We start from the raw sequence: 26,028 nt of genomic DNA, 5'->3' as shown, positions 1-26,028 counted from the left end.
CAACACCCTAATGATAATAAAATTACATTTATTAAAAAAAAAAGTCAATCATCTGTAATGCTAGTAGCTACTCAGGAGGCTGATATCAGAGGATCACAGTTCAAAGCCAGCCAGAACAGGAAAGTTCCTGAGACTCTTATCTCCAATTAACCACCAGAAAACCAGAAGTGGTATTGTGGCGCAAGTGGTAGAGCACTAGTCTTGAGCTGAAGAGCTCAGAGACAAGACCCAAGCCCAGAGTTCAAGCCCATGATGACAAAAAAAAAAAAAAGTTCAATATTATACTACAGGTCTCCAGTCTGCATTAAACTTACATTCCAAGCCAGGCGCTGGTGGTTCACACCTGTAATCATAACTGCTCAGGAGACTGAGATCTGAGGATCACGGTTCAAAGCCAGCCCAGGCAGGAAAGTCAGTGATTCTTTATCTCCAATAAACCACCAGAAACCTGGAAGTCATGCTGTGGCTCAAGTGGCAGAACACTAGCCTTGAGCTGAAGAGCTAAGAGACAGTACCCAGGCCCAGAGTTGAAGCCCCACAACTGACCAAAAAACAAAACAAAACAAAACAAAGCTTACATTCCAGAGAAGGCATCTGTAAGCCTTCTGAATAATAAAGCTTATTCCTATGAGCTTAAATAAGGTCTAATGGCTTTTGAAATTTAAATAAAACAAAACCCAATTATGTACTCATATGTTTTCCATTTATATGAGGTGAGGTACTCAGTGCACTCACCATTTTGCAAGAGCTCTGTGGCCCATCTCAAACATGAGCCTTTATCTATGTTCTCATTTAGAATAATGTTTATTCTGGACTCTCAGACTTCCAGTTGTTTTTACTTATAAATTTTATCTCTAGACCTGATCTCTCACCAAAACTTCAGTTCCACTATCTAAATTGCTTTTCAGAAACTTTTATGATCACATTTTCTCTCCTGTAAATTCAACATATTGGTAATCATAATATTCCTTCTCTCATACAAGGCTCTTTCTTCCCAATTCTCCCAGCTTTGTAAATGGCAACACAATTCTATCGTTACTTAGGCTCAAAAACTTTAAGTTCAGCTGAGTATAGTGGCTCACTATTATAATTCCAGCTACTTGGGAGGTAGAGGTCAGGAGGATGATTGTTTAGGGCTAGTTCAGGCAAAAAGATAATGAGATCCCATCTCAACCATGGTGATGAATGCCTATGATCCCAAATACACAGGAAGCTATAAAGCTATAGGGAGGAGGACCAAGCAAAAGGACTCTACCTGAAAAATAAAATGTGCAAGTGGCTTACGTCTGTAATCCTAGCTACTCAGGAGGCTGAGATCTGAGGATCACGGTTCAGAGCCAGCCTGGGCAGGAAAGTCTGTGAGACTCTGATCTCCAATAAGCCACCAGAAAACTGGAAGTGGTGCTGTTGCTCAAGTGGTAGAGTCTCGCCTTGTACTGAAAAGCTGAGGGACAGCGTTGAGACCCAGAGTTCAAGCCCCATGACTCACAAAAATAAAAAACAATAAAATAAATACAATGTGATCAGAATATGGCTAGTAATTGAGTGCCTGCCTACTAAGCTTGGAGGCCTAAAGTTCAAACCTCATGTCCTCCCCTCCTACTCCTGGAAACTAAAACAAAACTCCAAGTCATTTTCAATACAACCTTACATTCACAGAGTCCACTGATTTTTTTTTTGGTCGGTCGTGGGGCTTGAACTCTGGGCCTGGGCACTGTCCCTCAGCTCTTCAGCTCAAGGCGAGCGCTCCACCACTTGAGCTACAATGCCACTTCCGGTTTTCTGGTGGTTTACTGAAGATAGGAGTCTCACGGTCTCTCCTGCCCGGGATGGCTTTGAACCTCGATCCTCAGATCTCAGCCTCCTGAGTGGCATGTGCCACCAGCGTCCAGTCATCCAATGATTTTTTTTTCATTTGAAATATACCCTGTCTACTGTCTTTATTTTTGCTAAATAATCTTTGATCATACCTTTACTTTCAAGTCATGCTACAAAGCAATAAACATTTCATGCCCTTCTCTACACTTATGAGCCTACTGTCATTAATTTGTCTCCTTGGCTTATGTTTTTTTGGGAGCAGTTTACACTGTAGTCCATGGAGCAGTGTTTAGGGAGTACTATTCCACATAAAGTGCAACATGAACATCATGTTCAACAACAATGTGATCTTTCTCATAAGTTAGATGCTATGTCTTATCATAATTTCATAAGGTGTTGTCACTGCTTTACAGATGAGGAAATCAAAACTAAGAGTGTTAATTAAGTGGACCATTTGTTAGCAAATGGCACATCCTGAGTTCAAACCATTAATCAACAGTTATATGTGCTGTGGTATTCCTGTCTTTGTTATTTCTCCATTTTGTAAATCCTCTCCTATCAATGCCCAATTCTAGTTCCACTTTGTCTCTAAAGCATTTCTCATCCACTCCACAGTCTCCCTTCTTTCTCTGACTCCTAAGAGTCTCAACTAAGGAAAAAAATATTGCTTTGTATGATCATGACATTTCAGTGCTTCCAGGAGTATGTGTTATTACTCCAAGCCGTTAATGTTAAGTCTTTGTAATGAAAGAATATTTTCTTCTTCTTAGTTCTTAATGCTGGACTTGTCTTAACTAGATAGCTTAATAAATATTTGCTAATTGCTTGGCTCCATAATTAATCTAGTCAAAAAACTACAGACAAAAAAGTATCTCATATACATCACACATTACTTTTTTCCCCCCTGTCCTTTCCTACTTTCCTGCCTCCTGTCCCCATTGCCCACCTAGGTAAGTCAACACCTTTGCCAGCTTTGAAAATATCTGTATCATATATATATATATATATATATAAAAATATATAACTATAAATATAGAAATATATATATATAATATATATATATTTTTTTTTTTTGTCGGTCATGGGGCCTGAACTCTGGGCTTGGGTGCTGTCCCTGTGCTCTTCAGCTCAAGGTGAGTGCTCTACCTTTTGAGCCACAGCACCACTTCTGGTTTTCTAGTGGTTTATTGGAGATCAGAGTCTCACAGACTTTCCTGACCGGGCTGGTTTGAACCGTGATCCTCAGATCTCAGGCTCCTGAGTAGCTAGGATTACAGGCGTGAGCCACTGGCATCCGGCTCCTATATCATATCTTTTAAGACGTAATTTACTAACATATAAATAACCACAAACTGTGTATTGCTCTTGACTTAGTATTTCTACTTGGGATACAAACTGAAGAAACAATCCAAAGAAAGAGGAGAGAAAAAGCAGCAAATAAGATAATACAGTTCTATTTATAATAACAAAGAAGAATAAACAAAGCAGATATTCAATAATAGGGATACCAACTCAATAACCTGCTTCAAATTTTAAAATTTTAATTACATAGGCCAGAACATGCTTATCAAACTATCAAGAGCTTAAAACAAAATTACCCATGTAATTATTGGGGCCATAAAAATGGTAGACGTGAACACAAAAAGGCAAAAAAAACACAAAAAACCCACATGATTTATAATAGTGGTAGATCTATGAACAGAATAAAATACTTTTTATCCTCTAAGAAATGTTGAATGAGTAATACTTTATAAAAATATTAAGCCCTGAGATCATATGCTATTTTAAATAGTTAAGATCTGAAACACTGGCATGGCACAACATGTGCTATCAAAAAGCTCCCCCTAATAGTGTAATTTTCAGCTTACATACCCACTAATAACATCTAGTAGGGAATGTGAAATTAAAATAATAGCAAGATGGTTGTGGTGGCACACACTTATAACCTCAGCACTTGAGGTAAGAGAGAAGGATCCTGGGTTCAAGGTGAGCCTGGACTGCATAGTAGTATCATCTCAAAACTTCAAAAAAAAAAATTGGGAGGTAAGAAAAAAATATTTTGCTAGCCAGCTGGTGGCTCATGCCTGTAATCATAGCTACTCAGGAGGTTGAGATCTGAGGATTGAGGTTCAAAGCCAGCCCCGACAGGAAAGTCCCACAGGAATGAGACTCTTACCTCTAATTCCCACTCAAAAACCAGAAGTGGCACTGTGGCTCAAAGTGATAGAGCACTAGCCTTGAGCAAAAGAGCTCAGGGATAGACCCTAAGTCCTGAGTTCAAGCCTTACAACTGACAAATAAATAAATAAATATGTCTCAAATAATTCTATAATTCTAACAGATATTAAGTTATTTTCCAGAAAAAAATACATTTCAATTTTTTAAAATACATTCATGACAAGTAAACCAAAGCTAAAAAGGGTACAGGACTTAACCTAGGAAATAAATGTTGAGTTTAATACAAGATAGCTTTTCAAAGCAAATGAAGTTCAAAGTAGAGCAATAATGCTCATAATCTACAACGGTTGCTTCAGTGTTATATAACACATCCTAACAATGAAAAAATTGACCCTTTTCACTGATTTATAATTTCTTACATCAAAAGCATATTTTCTTATTACCTTACCCTTGCTAATAGTCCAGATTCTGCAACAGACTGCTCTTCTGGGACTGCCACAGGCTTACTCTGCTCAGTTGTGAAGGGCTGCTCAGCCTCATTTTTATAGTGGTTTGATAAAGGTATCTTTGGTTCTAACCACTCGATTGTCGTTCCTGATGAAGTAAGAGAAAACTTGCGCTGAAACTTGCTCATAATCTGGAAAGTTCAGCAGATGCAGATTTTATTAAACAATTTTGTTTTGAGCCTACAAGACTAAAAGCAATTCAACCTGTACCTGAAAGACAGCCACTGAACCTCATTAGCATAAGCTCCATGATTGGGTATTTTACAGCAGAGCAACTGGCAACTTGAAATGAGACACTAAGAGAAATCAACTCTGAATAGGTCTGAACTCACTTCTTGGGCAATGTTTGAATCATGAAGTATGTTACCAATCAGTTGATTTGCTGTGCTCTCTGAATAAACTATGCCTTCTAGTAACCAACAGGTATGCATTAGGCTTTAAAGGTCATAACTACAAAAGGGGTCTCAGTCTGTGAGGCTATAATTTGTGCCAAATTGGGATTATAATTCTATAAACAATCAAAACAACTCCTTGGATCTAATTTTAAAATTGTTCTTAATGTCTTTTCGTAACTTTAAACATAAAAATGCCACCTAACTTTTTAAACTGAAAAATTCTTCTACTGAATAAATAATAGCTGACCTAGTGAAAGACAGTGGTCACATGTAGCGACCTGTCATCTTCTCAGTTAATGACTCAAAGGTCTCTTGTTACCTCAACTAGTTTAACAAAGTGGATTCTATGCCTAATCAATAATGGAAAATGTTCCGTTTGATTTCAGAGGCTGATCTAGGTTTCAGAGAAGCTAGGTTATTCAGTGCTAGTATAAGAGATGCTCAGCTGTGACAGGGAGAAATTTATAATAAACAGGAATTTACTCAGTCTATAACAATCTCTAGATTTCAGTAGAAGACTCAATTACAAAGTCCCCACCATGGGACTGGGAAGGTGGCTCAGTGGTAGAGTGCTTGCCTTGAATGCATGAGGCCCTGGGTTCAATTCCTTAGCACCACATAAGCAGAAAAAGCTGGAAGTGGGGTAGAGCACTAGCCTTGAGCTGAAGAGCTGAGGGACAGCGCCCAGGCCTAGAGTTCAGGCACCATGACTGGCAAACAAAAAACAAAAAACACCAAAGTCCCCACCAGGCTACCAAACCACCTTGCTTTACTCTTTATACTTTGCTCCTCCTGGCACTTAGGGAGATACAAGATTAGAGGAATGCCCTGGATAAGTTCCTAAGGGACTGTTTATAAATTCTAAAGAAAACACACTACTTCTACCCTAAAATATTTTTTCTTTTTTTTTTTAATTTGGTCAGTCGTGGGGCTTCAACTCAGCCTGAGCACTGTCCCTCAGCTCTTCAGTTACAGGCAAGTGCTAACTACTTGAGCCACAGCACCACTTCCAGTTTTTTGGTGGTTAACTGGAGAGAAGAGTCTCATGGACTTTCCTGCCCAGGCTGGTTTTGAACCGTGATCCTCAGATCTCAAGCCTCCTGAGTAACTAGGATTACAGGCATAAGCCACCAGTGCCCAAGTAAATTTATGTATTTGTTTCTCTTTCCTCCCCAGAATCATTTATTTATCCAGATTTCTTTACTTCTAAAAATAAAATACATATGGACACTAATTAAAAGACTCATTTTTGTTGGGCGTTAAGGTGCAGGCCCAGACACTGAGAAGGCTGAGGATCAAGATTCTGAGGCCAGCTCAGGCAAAGGTATCAATATCCTATCTCTAAAGCAAAATACAAAAAAAAAAAAAAAGGCTGGGCACTAATGGCTCATGCCTGTAATCCTAACTACTCAGTATGCTGAGATCTGAGAATCACGGTTGAAGCCAGTCTTGGCAGGAAAATCGGTGAGACTTATCTCTAATTAACTATCAATAAAGCCAAAAAAGCTGTGGCTAACACAAAAGCTTAGTACAAAAGGAGAGTACCCAGACTCTGAGTTCAAGCACCAGGGCTATCAGGGAGAAAAAAAAAAAAAGGACTGAGAGTGTAGCTCAGATGGCAGAGGCTGGCCTATTGAATACCAAGCCCTGGGTTTAATTATTAGTATGGGGGTGATGGGGTGATCCATTTTTGCAAATTTTTTATTGTGGTTAAGTGATTACATAATTTCACAGTATTGTGGGATAGTGATGCTTAGTTGAAGTCATAAACACATTCTAACCTTAATGGGACAAATTGTCTATCATGGTCTATAAAATTTATGAGTTCTATGGAGTTTGACTATGAAGTTATTTCTTCCAAATTGGGTGATATGTACATTGCTTTCCTTTTGCATAGTGTCAGCTGTTCCCTCTTTCCCACTTATTCCCTCCGTTCCAACACTGCCACTGCCTTACTTAGTTCGTTTTGATCAATGTCCAGTGCAGCTGATGGGTCCACTGTTGTGTTTTCCCATTTCCCTCTAGTTCTGTGTCCTCCCTTCCTAGTTTCCCTCCAATGTGCACATATGTACTATGTATGTGATCAACAGCATGGGGTCATTTAGTAACAATTCGACCAAATGAGTGGCGGTCCTTTGTTTCTCGAGTCTTGTTTACTTTGTCTATTTTGTTGTAGGGGTGATCCATTTTAACAGATCATTCAGTAGACTGCAAACTCTCACAAAGTTGTATCTGATCAATTGCATCAAATTGTATCATTTGGTCTCTCCACCTTCTAGACAAATAAATATTACTGAGACTTTGGATAATATATATTAAGACCTTACAAACCTGACATGATGACACATCCCTCTAATCCTAGCACTGAGAAGCTGAGATAGGCTGATGATGAGTTTGAAAAAGCCTGGGCTACATTCTAACATCCTACCTCAAAAACAAAAAGTTCTTATGGGACTTAACATTTGCTGTAGCTCAAGTGGTAGAGTGCTAGTCTTGAGCCCAAAAAGTCTCCACAGGCCTAACTTGGAAAATATGGCAATTAATTCTCCAAAATATCTTAAACCTATGATCCAAAAAATAGTGATGTTGTAATAATTTTTATCTTAAGCATTTAAAAGCAAATCTACATTATACATACATCCTTAATTATGAAGCTAAGAGAAATAAGACCATCTTATTAAGTCATACAAATCAAACTTCTACATATTTAAAAAATAACGTAGACTAGGTGTGATGGTCAAGCCTGTAATCTTAGCCACTAAGAAAATGGAAATGGGGAAAAGGTCTGAGGCCATCATAGTAAAAAAAAGTTCATGAGACTCTATCACCATCAGTGGCTGGGAGTGGTAAATAGGTACCTGTTATCACAGAAACAAAAGGAAGCACAAATAGGAGAACTGCAGTCCAGACCAGACTGGGCAAAAATTAAGACCCTATCTTAAAAATTACTGGTGCAAAATGGAGCTGGCAGAATGGCTCAAGTAGCAGAATGCCTGCTTAACATGTTTGAGGCTCTGAGTCCAAACTCTAGTACTGCCTAAAACAAAACAAAGCTATTAGATCTTATCATAAAAATAACCAGCACTGTTGGGTAGTACTAGGCCAACATAGCAGACACATGGCCGAGTTCAAACACCTAGTATAACTACCAAAAGCAAAAACAAAAACATAGAATCAAATCAAGTAATTTATTGAGCATTTAATCTAGTATCTGGCACTGGGCTACTACGTATACTTTAAAAAAAATTAAGTAGCATAGATTGGAAATAAACTGCTTCTTTGCCTTCATAAAATTAATATTAACTGTAATTAATCCAAATTTCTTAACATCTAACATTTAATAAAAAAGTTAAGTGAGCCAAAGTACACGTCCTCTAGGGAATATAATACAGGCAATAAAAATAGTTTATTAAAAGCATATGTTTTAAAAGTCTTGGAAACTATTCTGGATAGTAAGTTACAGAAAAGGCATCACGGCTCACATTTACAATCCTTGCTCATTAGGAAGTAGAGATTGGGAGGACACAGTTCAAGGCCAACCTAGGCAAAAAATTTGTGAGACTCAATCAATAGTTGTATGTGGTGTCATGTGCCCATTATCCCAGCTAAATAAAAAGGAAGATGTAAACTGAAGGATCATAGGCCAGCCTAGGCCAGGCAAAAAATAAAAAGCAAGAATCTGTGGCAAAAATTATCAGAGCAAGGAGTGGGGATGAGGGAGAATGACTAAAGAGGTGTCTAATCAAGGTACATTTTATGCATATTTGGCCAAATCAAAATGAAAGCCCCTTGTACAATCAATTATATTCATTAAAAATGTGGGAGATAGGCTGGGAATGTGGCTGAGTGGTACAGTACTTACCTACCATGCATGAAGCCCTGGGTTCCATTCCTCAGTACCACATAAACAGAAAATGCCAAAAGTGGCACTATGGCTCAAGTGGTAAAGTGCTAGCCTTAAGCAAAAAGAAGCTCAGGGGCAGTGCCCAGACCCTGAGTTCAAACCCCAGAACTGGCAAAAAAAAAAAAAAGTGAGAGAAAAAATGGGCAGGAGGTGTCATTCAGTAGAGCACCTGCCTACTAACTGCAAAGTCCTGAATTCAAACCCAAGTACTGAAATTTTTTTTATAAATTTACATATATTTTCTAAAAATAAGATAAATAAAAAATAATATTAATATATTAATAGTAGTGACTTCTGTTTAATAGGTAATGGATATTTTTTCTTCTTTTTTTTGTTTTTTGTTTTTGGGTCCGGTCATGGGGCCTGAACTCTGGGCCCGGGTGCTGTCCCTCAGCTCTTCAGCTCAAGGCTAGCGCTCTATCACTTGAGCCACAGCGCCACTTCTGGCTTTTTTCTTTTTGCTTATGTGGTGCTGAGGAATCAAACCCAGGGCCTCATGCATGCAAGGCAAGCGCTCTACCACTGAGCTACCTTCCAGCCCATTTTTTCATCTTCTTGCAGCTATGTAGTAGTTCTGGTTTCTAAATTATCTAGAATAAATGTGTTACTTTATAACAGAAAAGGGCTTGGAATGTGGCTTTGTGGTAGAGTGCTTGCCTAGCATTCATGAAGCCCTGGGTTTGATTCCTCAGTACCACATACACAGAAGAAGCTGAAAGTGGCGCTGTGGCTCAAGTGGTAGAGCAATAGCTTTGAACACAGAGAGGCTCAGGGAAAGAGCCCAAGACCTAAGTTCCAGCCTCAGTCCTGGCAAAACAAACAAACAAAAAACAAGAAAATTTATAGGAGTACTTAACAATTCCTACAAGGTACCCATCATGTTCATAACCCAAATGTAGGCTCTTGTATCTCTTTCAAATAGCTTCTTTCTAATCTTTCACTCCAAAACCAACTTACCTTCAGAATTTCTCTATTTTTTTTTAAATTTTTGTCAGTCATTGGGCTTGAACTCTGGGCCTGGGCACTGTCCTTTAGCTCTTCAGCTAAAGGCAAGAGCTCTACCATTTGAGCCATAGTGTCACTTCTGGTTTTCTTGTGGTTAACTGGAGATAAGAGTCTTATGGATTTTCCTGCCTGGGCTGGCTGTGAACTGCGATTCTCAGATCTCAGGATCCTGAGTAGCTAGGATTACAGATGCAAGCCACCAGTGCTCAGCTCGATTATAATTTCTGTCTAATATGTATATATATTCAGTTGCCATTTTAGTCATTTTCACTTTATGAGCCATTTTTAGTACATATTTGGCTTATACCAGAATCCTTTCAGATGATCAATAAACTGTTCTATTAGGAAGAACTTATATAACATTATGATGATAACTAAAAAACCAAGAGATTCATTCACTAGATTCCTTTATTCCACTCACCTTTTTTTTTGTTTAAGGTGTTCCAAAGTTAGAATAATACATGCAATCCTGTTCAGGTTTTCACCCTCAATGTTAGGTCCTACCTTTCATCTACAACTTACCTGAAGGCAAAGAGCCCTTCTGATGTGATGCGTGCTGTAACTGGAGAATTTGAAAGCAGTCATTTAAGCAGTTCATAGTTGCCATGGAAGTCGCTTTGAGCATTAAGAGATCCTGGTCCAAGGAACTTAGAAGGCCAGAAGCAGGAAGGCATTCAATCCGCCTAATTAGGTCTCTCTGTTGTCCTTCAGCATGAGACATCATCTAAGTAAAAGAATTCAGTGGATTTCACTCTTAATTTCTGTGAAATACCTATATATATTCAGTTTTTGCTATAATCATCAATCACTTTATGAGCCATTTTAAGATATTTATTTGGCTCAGAAGTCTAATTTAACTTTTTTAGGCTATTTTCACTAGGCATTTAATGATGCCTATCACCTGAAGAAAAGGATATAATCTTTTTTTCCTTTGGAAACAACAAAGCTCAAAAAAGCTCGCCAATTTTCATTAACATCAAAAATGTGTACAAGTTATCAAAAGGAATCTTCCAGGATGTCTTTAGTAATTTCAAATAGCTCACTCCACAAAGCATTTCAGGTTACGGTTCTCAAGCCCTTTCCCCTCATCCCTTTGTCAGGCTTAATGTGAACCAACACTCAGGACACTGTCCTACTCGCCTCCTATTCCCTAACCTAGCTTCTGGTCCTATTCACTTGGCTGGATGGATCTAAGAGCAGTCAGCAGCCGGGCACCAGTGGCTCATGCCTGTAATCCAGACAACTCAAGAGGCTGAGATCTGAGGATCACAGTTCAAAGCCAGCCTGGGCAGGAAAGTCTGTGAGACTCTTATCTCCAATTAACCACCAGAAAACTGGAAGTAGTGCTGTGGCTCAAGTGGTAGAGCACTAGCTTTGAGCTGAAGAGCTCAGGGAAAGCACACAGGCCCAGAGTTCACGCACCATGATCGACAAAAACACACACACACACACACACACACACACACACACACACAAACAGTCCACTTCAGTTAGGAGCTCAGTCTACTTTTCCTTTTCTTTTTTCAATTTATTAACATTTTGAAGCTTTATTTAAATTCTCAGCACTATATACATTACTGAGGTCTTATGAAAACATTTCCCAATATTTAAATTTGTTGAAGCCATTCGCAGGGACTTTAATGACTTTTATTGTCCTTAAGGCTTGTATCATGGCACTATTTTTGCCAGCTTTATCTAAATCTCTTCAACTACCCATTTAGGTAAGCAGATGCACTGGCTGCCTTTCTGTCCACTTTTCCTAACACAGCCAAGAGAATAAAAATGATTGGAGGGAAATATTTAGATGAAAACTGAATTTATGATACTTGACCATTTTCAGGTATATGCAGATGTCTAGATTGCCCATCCTTTGGAAACTAGCTTAGTACATTACTGTTATTATAGAGGTGATGTACAGAGGGATTACAATTACATGTGTCAGGTAATGAGTGCATTCCCTTTCATACAGTGTCTTCTGTTCCTTCTGTCTCTCAGGCCCTCCATCTTCATCTCCATCCACAAGCTGTATAGTTCACTTTCATCAGTGTCCAGTAAACTCTACTGCTGTACTTTTTCACCCTTTTCCCTTTGAGTTCTGTGCCCTCCCTACCATCCTCCCTTGAAAACACCAACATAAAGACAAAATCAAAAAGTAAAAATTTAAAAAGGAGAGATCTCTTGTTTCCGTATCGTAGAGTTCATTTTGGTATATTTTATTTATGTAAATATGAAGAGGCATGTAGGCATTGTACCTTTGTGTTTCTCTCCTAAAAGTACCCTCTTCTGGTTTCACTATGTCTGGAATCCTGAATACTTTATCATATCCCAATGTATTTTAGATCTAATTTCTGCATATCAGAGAAAACATGCAGTTTGTCTCTGAGCTTGGCTTACCTCACCTAACATGATTTCTTCTAGTTCCATCCATTTCCCTCCAAATGACATTTTTTCAAATGACATTATTTTATTCTTTCTTAATGGCTGCATAAAATTCCATTGTGTATAAGTACCACATTTTTTTAATCCACTCATCTTATGGCTATTATGAATAGTGCAGCAATGAACATGGATGTGCAAGTGTCTTTTTCATATTCTGGCTCATGATATTCAGCGTAGGTGCCTAGGAGTGGCATGGCTGGGTCACAGGGAAGCTCTAGACTGCTTTCCAGAGTGGTTATATTAGTTTACATTCCCATCAACAGTGCAGTAGGGTTCCCTTTTCCCCACATCCTCACCAACATTTGTTGTTGTTCAATTCACTGGGATGAGAAGGAATCTTAGAGTTGTTTTGATTTGCATTTCCTTTATGGCCAGGGATGATGGGCATTTTCTCATGTGTTTCTTTGCCATCAGTACCTCTTCTGAGAAGCCTCTCCTTAGCTCCTTTGCCCATTTAGTGATTGGTGTATTAGATTTGGGAGGGGCTTGGAAACTAGCTTCTTTCTCACAGAAATTCTGCAATGTAAACTATATTTGATGTTGGTGCCCTGCATCTTGTATATACATTTTTCTAATTTAGGGAGGAAAAGGGAAATAACAAAATGCTGAAATAAGGATACAGGTTTACTCATTGTAACAATGAGATGTATAAGACACTATGTTGAAAATGAACTTCACAACTTGGGGGTGGGGGTGGGAGGAGTTGGGGAGGGAAGGAGGAAAGGGATGGTAGGGGATAAACAAAGGAGGAGGTAGCAACGCTTGATAGGAAATGTATTCATTACCTTACTCATGTAACTGTAACCCCTCTGTACACTATTTTTACAATAAAATTTTTTTAAAAAAGGAAACAGTTAAAAAAAAGAAAAGAGAAAAAGAAATTCTACAATGTAGATGCTTTAGCTTTCAGAGGCTCTGTTCCAGGTAAGTTTTTGTTGTTGTTGTTGTTATTTTTTTGTTAATCATGGGGCTTGAACTCTGGGCCTGAGCACTGTCCCTGAGCTCTTTAGCTCAAGGCTAGTGCTCTTTACCACTTGAGCCACAGCACCACTCCAATTTTCTGGTGGTTAATTGGAGGTAAGAGTTTCACTGACTTTCCTGCCCAGGCTGGCTTTGAACCGTAAGATCCTCAGATCTCAGCCTCTTGATTAGCTAGAATTATAGGCATGAGACACCAGCGCCTGGCTATAAGTTTTTTGTTTTTTAATTTTTTTTGGTCGGTCGTGGGGCTTGAACTCTGGGCCTGGGTGCTGTCCCTAAGCTCTTCAGCTCAAGGCGAGCGCTCTACCACTTGAGCTACAGCGCCACTTTCAGTTTTCTGGTGGTTTATTGGAGATAGGAGTCTCACAGTCTTTCCTGCCCGGGCTGGCTTTGAACCTCGATCCTCAGATCTCAGCTTTCTGAGTAGCTAGGATTACAGGCGTGAGCCACCAGCGCCCGGCTTTGGCTATAAGTTTTTTAAATGTCACATTCAAACATTCATTTTTTCTTTCTTTCTATGATGCTTGAGTTCAAAGTCAGGGCCATATGCATGCTGAGAGAGTGCTCTACCACTTACTTATACTTCTAGCTCTCAGGTGGTTTGAAATATAGTTTAACACAGGTTACTAAAAGAGAGATACAAAATCATCCTACCAAGTAAACCAAGTATATCATACATGAACATGAAGTAATCCCTAAAAACACATGCCTAAGGTTAAGGATCAAAAATTCACCCATCCTAGAAAAAAAGAAAAGAAAAAAAGAAAGAGAAGGTTTTGAATGAAAAGTACGAGCAGGGTGGCTCATGCTTGTAATCCTAACTCACTGAGAGGCTAAAATTAGGAGGATTCCAGATTGAGGCCAGCCTGGAAACAAATACACAAGATCCCATCCCAACCAATTGCTGGGCACAGCAGGTCACCTCTGTCATCCCAGTTATGTGAGGACATATAAATAGGACAATCAGGGTCCAAGCTAGGCAGGCAAAAAAAACAAGATTCCATATCAAAAGTAACCACCATGGAACCCTGAGTTTGAACCACAGTACATTTATATATGCATGTGTATGTGTATTTAGAATATAAATTTGGAGACCAGTAAGGATCAGTAGTACAAAACTTGTCTCACATACAGAAAGCCCTGGGTTTGATCACAATACTGTAGCATAATGAACAAAACTTGTGGGACTAATCTCCAATAATCCAAACATATACATAGGCACAATCACACTGAAGTAAAGTTTAGAAAATATATTAGAGGGCTGGAAATGTGGCTTAGTGGTACAGTGCTTGCCTAGCATGCATGAAGCCCTGGGTTCCATTCCTCAGTGCCACATAAACAGAAAAAGCTACTCAGGCAATGTGGCAGGAAGCCAGCTCAGGCAGAAAAGTTTGTGAGATTCTTACTTCCAATTAACCACCAAAAAAGCTGGAAGTAGAACTGTGCCTCAAGTAGTAGAGTGCTAGCCTTGAGCAAAAAAGTTCAGGGATATCACTCGGGCCTTTAGTTCAAGCCTTACCTCAGGATGGCACAAACAACAAAAACAATACTGTCTTTTAACTTGTTTATTCTATATTATTTTTTACTCTTTTATTCCCTAATGTTTTTGGTACAATGATAGTTTTTACTGGCATTTTTTGTTTTTTTGGGTCCAGTCGTGGGCCTGAACTCTGGGCCTGGGCACTGTCCCCTCAGCTCTTCAGCTCAAGGCTAGAGCTCTACCACTTGAGCCACAGCACCACTTCCGGCTTTTTTCTTTTTGCTTATGTGGTGCTGAAGAATCGAACCCAGGGCCTCATGCATGCAAGGCAAGCACTCTACCACTGAGCCACCTTCTCAGCCCCTTTACTGGCTAATTTTTATGTTGTCATTTCTGTCATTTTCTTTGTCTTTAATGACAGGGACTGTGCTTAATAGTACAAGCTTAAGTGGGTGCTTGGCCAGTGAGATACACTCCCAGTCCAGCTAAGAAAAACTGTGCTTCATTCTAGCCATGACCTCTAGCTAGTTCCACTTGAACTCTGGAGGATAGTTCACTTAAAAAGAAGGGGAGAATGATGGAAGGAGTGACAAGATCAAGATGCATTGTACTTATAACCTGACTTCTGCACTCTGAAGCCTGTCAGTACAACTACTTAACAATAATAATAATAATAAAAAAAAACCAGGACAAGTAAAAACTCCAGCCAACGACCTGGCACAAGGAGGCATAAATAGGGGTGCCTGAAATCACACTCATAGGTATTTACTCAGCAACAGCACAGAGAAGTAATACACCAGTTGTATATATTGTACCACAACACAACAAATCAATATCCCAGGGAATACTGTCAAGAGAGGCAGCTTATTTAAAAAAAATCTTCATGAAATTGGAAGAGATATTCATCCCAAGAGATGCATAAATCCCACCAGACACACAAGAAATACAAAAAAAAAAAAAAGTGACAGCATCATGACCCTTCCTAGTTAGACAGTTAGAATGTTAGGAACTCTCAATATTATCAGCTGGTGCTGGTGACTCATGACTATTCCTAACTACTCAGGAGGCTAAGATCTGGGAATGGCAGTTCAAAGCCAGCCAGGAAGGGAAGTCCATAAGACTCTTATCTCCAATTAACCACCAGAAAACTGGAAGTGGTGCTGAGGGCTCAAAGTGGTAGAGTGCTAGCCTTGAGTGAAAAATCTCAGGGACAGCACCCAGATGGAGTTCAAGCCCCCCAACCAATAAAAGAAGAAAAAAAAAAGCCTCACCAAAAGCTAGGCGACAGTGGCTCATGCCTGTAATCCTAGCTATTCAGTAAGCTGCAGATCTGAAAATTGTGATTCAAAGCCAATCCAAGCAGGAAAGTTCATGAGTCTCTTACATCCAATTAATCACAGAAAAAGCCAGAAGTGGAGCTTTGGTTCAAGTGGTAAAGTACTAGCCTTGGGCAAAAGGAGCTCAGGCAGCAGCTGGGTCCAAAGTTCAAGTACCACGACCAGCAAAAAAAAAAAAAACAAAGCCAATAGACTAAATCAAGCAGAACAGGGAAAGCCTCAGATGGCACAAAATATATTTAAAACATTTTTGTGACAAAACTGAGAAAGACACTGCTTTTTTGGTTTTGCATTTTAACTTGTCTTCAATTCATACTTACTTCTCTGACTTCCACAAGATGGTCTGGAGGTAAGTGAGCTCTTTTACTCACTGACTGTAGTTTGGAATGTCCAACATTAAAAAAAGAAATGGCGTTTTGACTTGGTCTTCTCTGGGATATGGGCGAATTACCACTAGATGCAAGTGAGAAGCTCCGGGACTTCAGAGGAGGATTATTCTGTGAGACAAAATCATTCCATTCTGTTTTGTAAATACTGACTCTTTCTCCCTCAAAACTACCACACATCTGAGGTTTAAATATGTACAATTTTGAAAATTAATCTTAAAATTCACTACAGACCACTTCTGAAGGTAAAAGTTACTTAAAGCTTAAACATTTCACGTATCCCATAATAAACTAAAATTTTATTTAGAAAATTGACTTCCACCTTTGTTTTTCAAAGAAAATTTTTAATTTTACCAAGTGTATCAGAATAATTGAATATTTCTAATTTCAGGTTTTTTTTTATTCTTTGGTCTTGGGGCCTGAACTCTGGGCCTGGGCGCTGTCCTTCTGCTCTTCAGTTCAAGGCTAGCGCTCTACCACTTGAGCCACAGTGCCACTTTCACTTTTTTCTGCTTATATGGTGCTGAGGAATCAAACCCAGGGCCTCATGCATGCAAGGCAAGCATTCTACCATTGAGCCACCTTCCCAGCCCTAATTTCAGGTTTTTAAACTAACATAATAACCAAATTTGGCAATATACAATATGATTTATCTCCAAATGAAATACACAAGTATCCTTTGGAACAAACCAGTACTTTCTAGGCATTGATAATGATTACAGCATAATGAGTTGTCAGCTTTCCGAAAGACTACTCTACCTACCCAACTGAAAATTTTGCTTTTGTTTGGTTTTCTTTTTTTTATTATTTATTTTTTATTGTCAAAGTGATGTAAAGAGGGGTTATAGTTACATAAGTAAGGTAATAAGTACATTTCTTGTTACTCCCTCTCTCATTTTTCTCCCACTTTCCCTCCCCACCTTGGTTTTCTTTTATACAGAATCATGTTATGTAGCTCAGGTTGGCCTTGAATCCAAGTTTCCCGTGCCACAGTCTATCAATTACTATGACTACAGTTGTGCACATCCACATCTAACTCTATAGGGTAACTTTTAAAAATGACAAGGTGGAGCAAAACATGACAAAAAAATGAAACAAAATTAAGTATTACATAAATATGGAATCCTTTAAATATGTCACCCATGTTACTTTTACAAATCTCTAACTTTGGAAGTATTAAAACATTTTTCACTTTAAATTACACATATATTACGCATACTCATCAGGATATGTACATTTTGACCAAGAACAAATAAAAAGATGTTATGATTAGTCATTAAGGAAATGAGATCAAAACCATAGTAAGAGTTCACTTTCTACCCACTATAATAACTACATATGTTGATAGATATATGTGTGTAAGTTTACATACATATACAGGTATATGTATAGACATATTATTTATAAAGTATTTTATATATATGAATGATACCAGCAAATATTAGCAAGATATGAAGAAATTAGAACTCTAATAAATTTTCAGTAGAAATATACAATGGTACTGGCCATCAGTGGGCTCATGCTTGTAATCCTAGCTACTCAGAAGGCTGAGATCTGAGGACCATGGTTTGAAGCCAGCCCAAACAGGAAAGTCTTTGAGACACTTTTTTTTTTCTACTCCTGGGGCTTGAACTCAGTGCCTGAGTACTGTCCCTGAGCCTCTTTGAGCTCAAGGCTATAGCGCTGTACCACTTGAGCCACAGTGCCACTTCTGGCTTTTTAGAGTAGTTTATTGCAGATGAGAATCTTACAGGGACTTTTCTGCCCAGGTTGGCTTTGAACCGCAAATCATCAGGTCTTAGCCTCCTGAGCAGCTAGGATTGCAGGTGTGAGCCACCAACACTCAGCTTCCTTGAAAGTTTTAGTTCATTGATATAGACAAACCTATGAAAACATTAAGTAGATCAGTAAATGCAGATTGGTGTTTGCCAAAGCTTGGACAGGAAAGAGTAAGTATTAAGTTACTGTTATTGGGTACAAGCTTTTATACGTAATGAGATGTTCTAGAATTATATGGTTGAGATGGCTGCATAACTGTGTTAATATATTAAAACTATGAGATTCTAATTTTTATTTTATTTTTTTGTAGGTTGTGGGGCCTGAACTCTGGGCCTGGGCACTGTCCCACAGCTCTTCAGCTCAAGGCTAGTGCTCTACCACTTGAGCCACAGCACCACTTCAGGCTTTTTCTGCTTATGTGGTGCTGAGGAATCAAACCCAGGGCCTCATGCATGCAAGGCAAGCACTCTACCACTAAGCCACCTTCCCAGCCCCTGGGATTCTAAATTTGAAATAGGGTGTATTTTCTGCTACATAAATACTATCTCACTTAAAAATATAAAAAACAGCATCCTCTCCCCATTTGGTGCACTAATATCATACATAAACCCACATACCTTCCCAATAGCTTCAGTATGATGCTGTGTACATATCTGAAGTCTGCTAACCCAATGTTGTCGCTCTTTAGCATCTGTGGCTGATAAAAAGAACATACAAGTTATTTACTTTTATCTTTATTTAAGGAATAAAATTAAATGTCCACAGCATGAAGAACAGATGACTGAAAAGTAAAGAATAGTACTACTGTTCCTACAGCAAATGTTCTTGTGTACAGAGAGGTTAAAAAAGAAGAGAAAGAACTGGCCTTACCAATGAACACAGTGGTTAATGTGTAAATTTTGTAAGAAGGATACACTACATGTAGCCAGGTGAGGTTAAAACTCACATGTCTTAAAATTCTCATAATGTGTTCTTACATAAACAACTTTTTTTTTGTTTGCTTTTTGCCAGTCCTGGGGCTTAAACTCAAGGCCTGGGCACTGTCCGTGGGCTTCTTTTGCTCAAGGCTATCACTCTACCACTTGAGCCATGAGCCACAGCCACTTCTGGCCTTTTCTGTTTATGTGGTACTGAGGAATTGAACCCAGGGTTTTACACATGCTAGGCAAGCACTCTACCACTAAGCCACATTCCCAGCCCTATTTTTATTTTTATTTGCTGGTCCTAGAGCTTGAACTCTGGGTTTGGGTGCTATACCTGAGCATTTGTGCTCAAGGATAAAGCTTTACCACTTGAGCAATAGTTCCACTTCTGGCTTTTTCTGCGATTAACTGGCTATAAGTGTCTCATAGACTTTCACGCCCAGGCTGGCATCAAACCACAATCCTCAGATCTAAGCATCCTGAGTAGTTAGGATTACAGGTGTGAGCCACTGGTGCCCCAGCCTTTCGTGGGGCTTTAATTCTGGGCCTGGGTGCTATCTCTCAGCTCTTCAGCTCAAGGCTAGCGCTCTACCACTTCACCTACAGCACCACTTCCGGTTTTCTGGTGGTTTATTGGAGATAAGAGTCTCATGGACTTTCCTACACGAGTTGGTTTTGAACCACGATCTTCAGATCTCAGCCTCCTGAGTAGATAGCATTACAGGTGTGAGCCACTGACACCTGGTTTTCCATTTTATTTTTTATTAAGAACATGATATATCATTTAACACTTTCAGAACTTAGCAGCATGGTCCATTAGGATAGCCATCATACTTTATGTGCATTTATTAATATGCAATTTATCTCAACAAAAGTTATACATTAATCACTGAAAACTATAGAGTGCATACGAAAAAAATCAAATCATTTGCATGTCAGATGCAGGAAATATTAAAGAACTCCATATTTTAGGGCTAAACACAAGCACACATCAAAATAATAGCCTCTGCAAATCATTCCATCTCCAAAATAACAGCAAAAAAAACCCCAAACACTCTTTTTTTTGGGGGGGGGGTGTTGTGGACCAGAGTGCTGTCCCACAGCTCTTCAGCTCAAGGCAAACATGCTCTATCACTTGAGCCACAGTGCCACTTCCGGTTTTCTGGTGTAATTGGAGATAAGAGTTTCACAGACTTTCCTGCCTGGGCTGGCTTTGAACAATGATCCTCAGATCTCAGCCTGAGTAGCCAGGATTATACGCTTGAGCCACCTGTGTCCAACAAAAGTCCACCCTTAAACTAACTTGTTCCTCTGTCCTATGCCAAAAACAGTTATTTATTAAAATAGACTCCATAAATTCTCAGAGCAGTTTTGAGATTTAGAATGTTGTGTCTACACAGGGATAGCAGTTTCTTTCCCCAAAACCCAAATAAAGCAGGTCCAAGTACAGCAACTTCTCAAGGGGTGAAGAAAACCATAGTATCGATTTACATTTCCCTGTCATACCTCTGAGTTTATACTGCTCCCCACTTGCAGCATTCACAGTGAAGGTGTGTGAGTCTTCATCACTGGGTGATATCACAGCACCCGCAAGCTGCAAGGTGCCTCTGGGTTTCTGATTTCTAGACTGTTCATTCACAAAGTACTCCAACAGCCCAGCCTCATTATTCAAAACAAAAAACCTGTAATGAAAAGAAAGTTGTAATTTTTAAACATCTTCCCCAGCCAAACTAAAGCAAAGCAAATATCATTTAGAAGTTAGGAACACTTATTAAAAGTAAAATTAAAAAATGTAGTATTTGAAAAACTACCCAAAATATCTTAGCAGTAAAAATTACTGAAGTAGAATGGGCTTCATCAAGAACACAAGTGGGCTGAGAGGGTGGCTCAGTGGTAGAGCGCTTGCCTTGCATGCCTGGGTCCCTGGGTTCGATTCCTCAGCACCACATAAGCAAAAAGAAAAAAGCCAAAAGTGGCACTGTGGCTCAAGTGGTAGAGTGCTAGCCTTGAGCTGAAGAGCTGAGGGACAGCGCCCAGGCCCAGAGTTCAGGCCCCACGACCAGACCCAAAAAACAAAAAACAAAAAAACATCAAGAACACAAGTAATGCTGGTGAGGATATGAGGAAAAAGGAATCTTCATACAATGCTATTGAGAATGTTAACAGTGCAACCACTATGGAAATCAGTATGGAGGCTCCTCATAAAACTAAACATAGACCTACCTGATAACTTCACCATGTCACTATTTGGTATGTATCCAAGGGAGTGAACTTCAGTAGACAACTCGTAATAAACACTTGTGTTTATTACAGTGCTGTTCACAACAGCCAAATGGTAAAAAATCAAAGTGCCCAACCACAGATGAATGGATAGAGATGTGATATATAGATACACACAAATACATACATGATGGAATATTACACAGCCATAAAGAAAATTGAAATGTTATTTGTAGGAAAATAGAAGGAATTGGAAGCTAGACCTAAAAGATATACATATTCATGGGTATCTGTATATGTATTCCTATATACATAAATTTATATGCACAGAATATGATTCTAATTATGGAACTATGGAGGAGGATGAGGGGAGGAGAGAAGGAAAAAGAAAGATGGAGAGCAAATAATTTTGAGATACAACTGTATATGAAATGGCATGTATATGAAATGAAAGTTGCTTATCAATGCAGGATTGGGGGACAGGAAAAGAGAAAGCAGTAGAGAGTGTTATTCTGAACAACATATAATGTGTATAAATTTGGAATACCATGCTGAAAATCCTTTGTGCAATTAATATACAATAAAAAAGATGAATGACAGTAAAACAGGCTCTGATGGAGGAGTTGGCACCACTGGATTGGGGGAAGGGCAAACAATGGAGGTACATGAGTATGGGTATGGTCAACTTAGTTTACTCACATGTATGACATTAGAACAGTGCAATCTGTTTTGTTTTACGAAGGGGGAGTGGGATAAAAGGAGAGTGATAGAGGGAACAAGGTTGTTGTGGATACATTATATCCATATGTGGAACTGTCACAATGAACACCATTGTACAACTAATGTATGCTTAATTTACTTAAAAACTTGAGAGGGTGTGTGTGTGTGCCTGTGTGTGTATGTGTGCATGCCACGCACACATGCACTTGCTCGTGCACATGCATGCGCTTATGCCAGTCCTGGGGCTTGAACTCAGGGCCTCAGTGCTGTCCCTAAGCTTTGCTGCTCAAGGCTAGTGCTCTTCTTGAGCCACAGCTCTACTTCAGCTTTTTGATAGGTAATTTGAGATAAGAAATGTCCCATACTTTCTTGCCCAAGCTGGCTTCAAACCACAATTCTCAGACTTCAGATTCCTGATAGGATTATAGGTGTGAGGCACTGGCACCTGGTTTGAATGAGTTTTTTAAGAGACATAAAATTTGTAACTGGGAAAAGGCATTCCTTTAAATTAATTTTTGTGGTGTTGGAAATCAAATCTAGAACTTTGTTATTGTAGATGTCTTCTACCAGAGCTACATGCCCAGCCTAGAGAAAGGCACTTAACAGGGAAGAGGAATGCCAGCTAACCCACAAAAGCAAACAAATACAAGGAGGAGGGAGATCTTGGAGATTTCTCAAACTCATTAACAGGGAACTTAAACTGCATAAAGACAAATGGTAATGAGAATTTTTATTTAAAAATTCACTGAAGGAAGTGGTGCTGTGGTTCAAAGTGGTAGAGTGCTAGCCTTGAGCAAAAGAGCTCAGGGACAGTACCTAGGCCCTTAGTTCAAGCTCTATGACCAACAAAAAAAAATAAAATAAAATTCACTGAAAATAAATGAAAATATGAGCTCAGAGGTTAGCTACATGTTGGGTAAGAAACAAATATGGTCTAACATTCAGTGCCATACACAATGAGAATAATGTCAAGGGAAAGATTTTGTGAACATATCATTAAATAGGTCACAACTGAAGATTACTTATCCTGTTTAAAAATGAAAAGGCTGCAACTGGAGATGCAGAAACATAAGGAACTTGAAACTGAATGATGAAATACTGATACACTCGGGAAAAGAATTTGATGAAATACTGATAGACTTTGGAAAAGAATTTGATGTTCTGATTTGGTTCTAGATCAACTATTTTAGGAAACAAAATCCCAAGTTAAGTTGTGTAATTTTTTTTCACCTTCAGGTACTAAGAGTTTCGAATGAAAGGAAGGTAGACTCAGGAGAGTTTTGCTGTTTTGTATTCTTGGGCACTACATTGTGGCGCAAGCAATTCTTTGTTTTTGTTGGTCCTGGCGTCTAAACTGTGGGCCTGGGCACTGTCCCTGAGCTCTACAGCTCAAGGCTAACGTTCTACCTTGAGTCACATCGCCACTTCTGGCTTTTTCTGCTTATGTGGTGCTGAGGAATCGAACCCAGGGCCTCATGCATGCCAGGCAAGCACTCTACCACTGAGCCACCGTCCCAGCCCCAGCAATTCTTTATTATACAGTATGCCCATTCTGGATTTATCAAGCTGCTCTAAATTGCCTTTAGTCAAAATAGAAATGGGTTACAGGGAAATTGCCTTACTTATTCACACAGGTACAGCACTTTGGTTAGTTAAGCTTCCTCTGATCTACTTAGAGACTAAGCTACTAAGTCCAGGACTTTTCTCATCATTCAGTCTAGATGTTCCATGCTGAGGACTCTGTACCTGTGCTGGCCTTAGTACCTCCATCCAGAAAACAAATCATGCACTTTTACTTATGCCACCATGCTCTGAGGCTGCGACCTGAAGAATCAGGGTTTGAAGACAACTGGACAAAAGAGTCTTCCAATTAAGTAGCAAAATGCCAGGCTGGAAAGGTGAGTCAAGTGGTATTATTAGCCATGAGCAGAAAAGTCAAATGAGAACATGAGAGCCTGAGTTCAAATCCTGGTACCAGTGTGTGAGTATGTGCGCACGTGCATACATACACATACACACACACAGAGGATTTTTATTTGTTTGAGGTAGGCTGACAGTAGTGACACTGACAAACTGAAGCTTCTCACGGCAAATTGGTAAAGGGCATTGTGTTCTCAGTTACAAACATGGATGTTGCCTTTCACCCCACACTTTCTGAAATCACTAAAACTGGTTTCTTACACAGCTAGCTCTCCATCTTAAAGTGTTGGCATGGGTCTGCTAGCTAGCTCTCCAAGCATAAAGTAGCTTAATGGCTCTTTTAGTAACCCCCTCTGTGCAATGACATAAACCCTGCCTCTCCTTCCCAGGCACTCTCAGGCTGTCAATGACCTGAAATATCATCTGGAACATATACTAAGCTCTATGTGCTTGGATCTTTTTGGGACTTTCCAACTCTATCCCATTTGTCAGCTTTTCTAAATAACATTCAATAAAAGATCTAAATGGAAATTTAAAAAGAGAGGACACAGTACTAAAATATAACATAAGGGCTGGGAAGGTGGCTCAGTGGTAGAGCGCTTGCCTTGCAGGCATAAGGCCCTGGTTCCTCACACCACATAAGCAAAAAGAAAAAGCCGGAAGTGGCGCTGTGGCTCAAGTGGTAGAGCGCTAGCCTTGAGCTGAAGAGCTGAGGGACAGCGCCCATGCCCAGAGTTCAGGCCCCATGACCGGAAACCCCCCCAAATAAATAAATAAAATATAACATAAAATCCGTTATGTTACTAAAATGTAACAAAATCCATTAAAAGATTAATATTCTGTATATTTTTAATATATATCTCCAAAAACATAAAAACTGAGAAATTTTTGTAACAGAAAACTAAAAATTGGGCTGGGAATGTGGCCTAGTAGTAGAGTGCTTGCCTACTATGGGTTTGATTCCCCAGTACTATATAAACAGAAAAAGCTGGAAAAGGTGCTGTGGCTCAAGTGGTAGAGTGCTAGCCCTGAGCAAAAAGCAGCTCAGGGACAGTGCCCAGGCCCTGAGTTCAAGCCCTACAACTGGCATTAAAAAAACAAACAAACAAAAAACAAATAAACAAAAAAGAAAGAAAACTACAAAATTAAAAGGCTCTTACAGGGGCTGGGAAGTTGGCTCAGTGGTAGAGCGCTTGCCTTGCATGCCTGAGGCCCTGTGTTCGATTCCTCAGCACCACATAAGAAAAAAGAAAAAAGCCAGAAGTGGCGCTATGACTCAAGTGGTAGAGAGCTAGCCTCGAGCTGAAGAGCTGGGGGACAGCGCCAAGGCCCAGAGTTCAGGCCCCATGACTAGACCCCAAAAAAATAAAAAAAAATTTTAAAAATTAAAAAAAATAAAAGGCTCTTACAGTGTCTTTCTTTTCTTTTCTTTTGCGGGGGGGTATGATTGTGGGGCCTGAACTCTGGGCCTAGGTGCTGTCCCTCAGCTCTTCAGCTCAAGGCTAGCACTCTACCACTTGAGCCACAGCGCCATTTCCGGCTTTTTTCTTTTTGCTTATGTGGAGGAATGAAACCCAGGGCCTCAGGCATGCAAGGTAAGCGCTCTACCACTGAGCCACCTTCCCAGCCCATCTTTTAAAACAATTTTTAAAAATAAAAAGGAAAAGAGGGCCAGACACGAGCTATTCAGGAGATAGAGAAAGATAATGGTTCAAGATTGGCCTGGGCAAGAACAAGAGATCCTATCTAAAAAAAGGACTGAGAGGTCATGTGCCCTTCAAGCACAATACTGAGTCAGACTCTAGTACTGCTGAAACAAAGGAACCCAGGAGAACTGCCCGCTTCAATAGAAATTTTCCCCTTATAAGCCGGGCACTGGTGGCTCATGCCTGTAATCCTAGCTACTCAGGAGGCTGAGATCTGAGGATCGCGGTTCAAACCCAGCCCGGGCAGGAGAGACCGTGAGACTCCTATCTCCAATAAACCACCAGAAAACTGGAAGTGGCGCTGTAGCTCAAGTGGTAGAGCACTTGCCTT

General features: G+C 39.6%; 1 protein-coding gene across 1 annotated transcript in view; it reads right to left on the bottom strand.

The window, feature by feature from the left end:
• Window positions 1–26,028, bottom strand: part of Osbpl11 (oxysterol binding protein-like 11) — a 72,163-nt gene that overhangs the window by 27,081 nt on the left and 19,054 nt on the right. Inside the window, exons 3-7 of the mRNA XM_013019458.1 lie at window positions 20,638–20,813; window positions 18,826–18,905; window positions 16,364–16,540; window positions 10,329–10,530; window positions 4,445–4,590 (exon numbers count right to left, since the gene is read on the bottom strand). Coding sequence (XP_012874912.1) covers window positions 4,445–4,590; window positions 10,329–10,530; window positions 16,364–16,540; window positions 18,826–18,905; window positions 20,638–20,813 — 781 coding nt within the window. The remainder of the gene's footprint in view (window positions 1–4,444; window positions 4,591–10,328; window positions 10,531–16,363; window positions 16,541–18,825; window positions 18,906–20,637; window positions 20,814–26,028) is intronic.

The sequence above is a fragment of the Dipodomys ordii genome, unplaced genomic scaffold, assembly GCF_000151885.1.
Source record: "Dipodomys ordii isolate 6190 unplaced genomic scaffold, Dord_2.0 Scaffold45, whole genome shotgun sequence".
Lineage (NCBI taxonomy): Eukaryota > Metazoa > Chordata > Mammalia > Rodentia > Heteromyidae > Dipodomys > Dipodomys ordii.
Note: the sequence above shows the minus strand (reverse complement) of the source record. Positions and strands in the feature narration are given on the sequence as shown.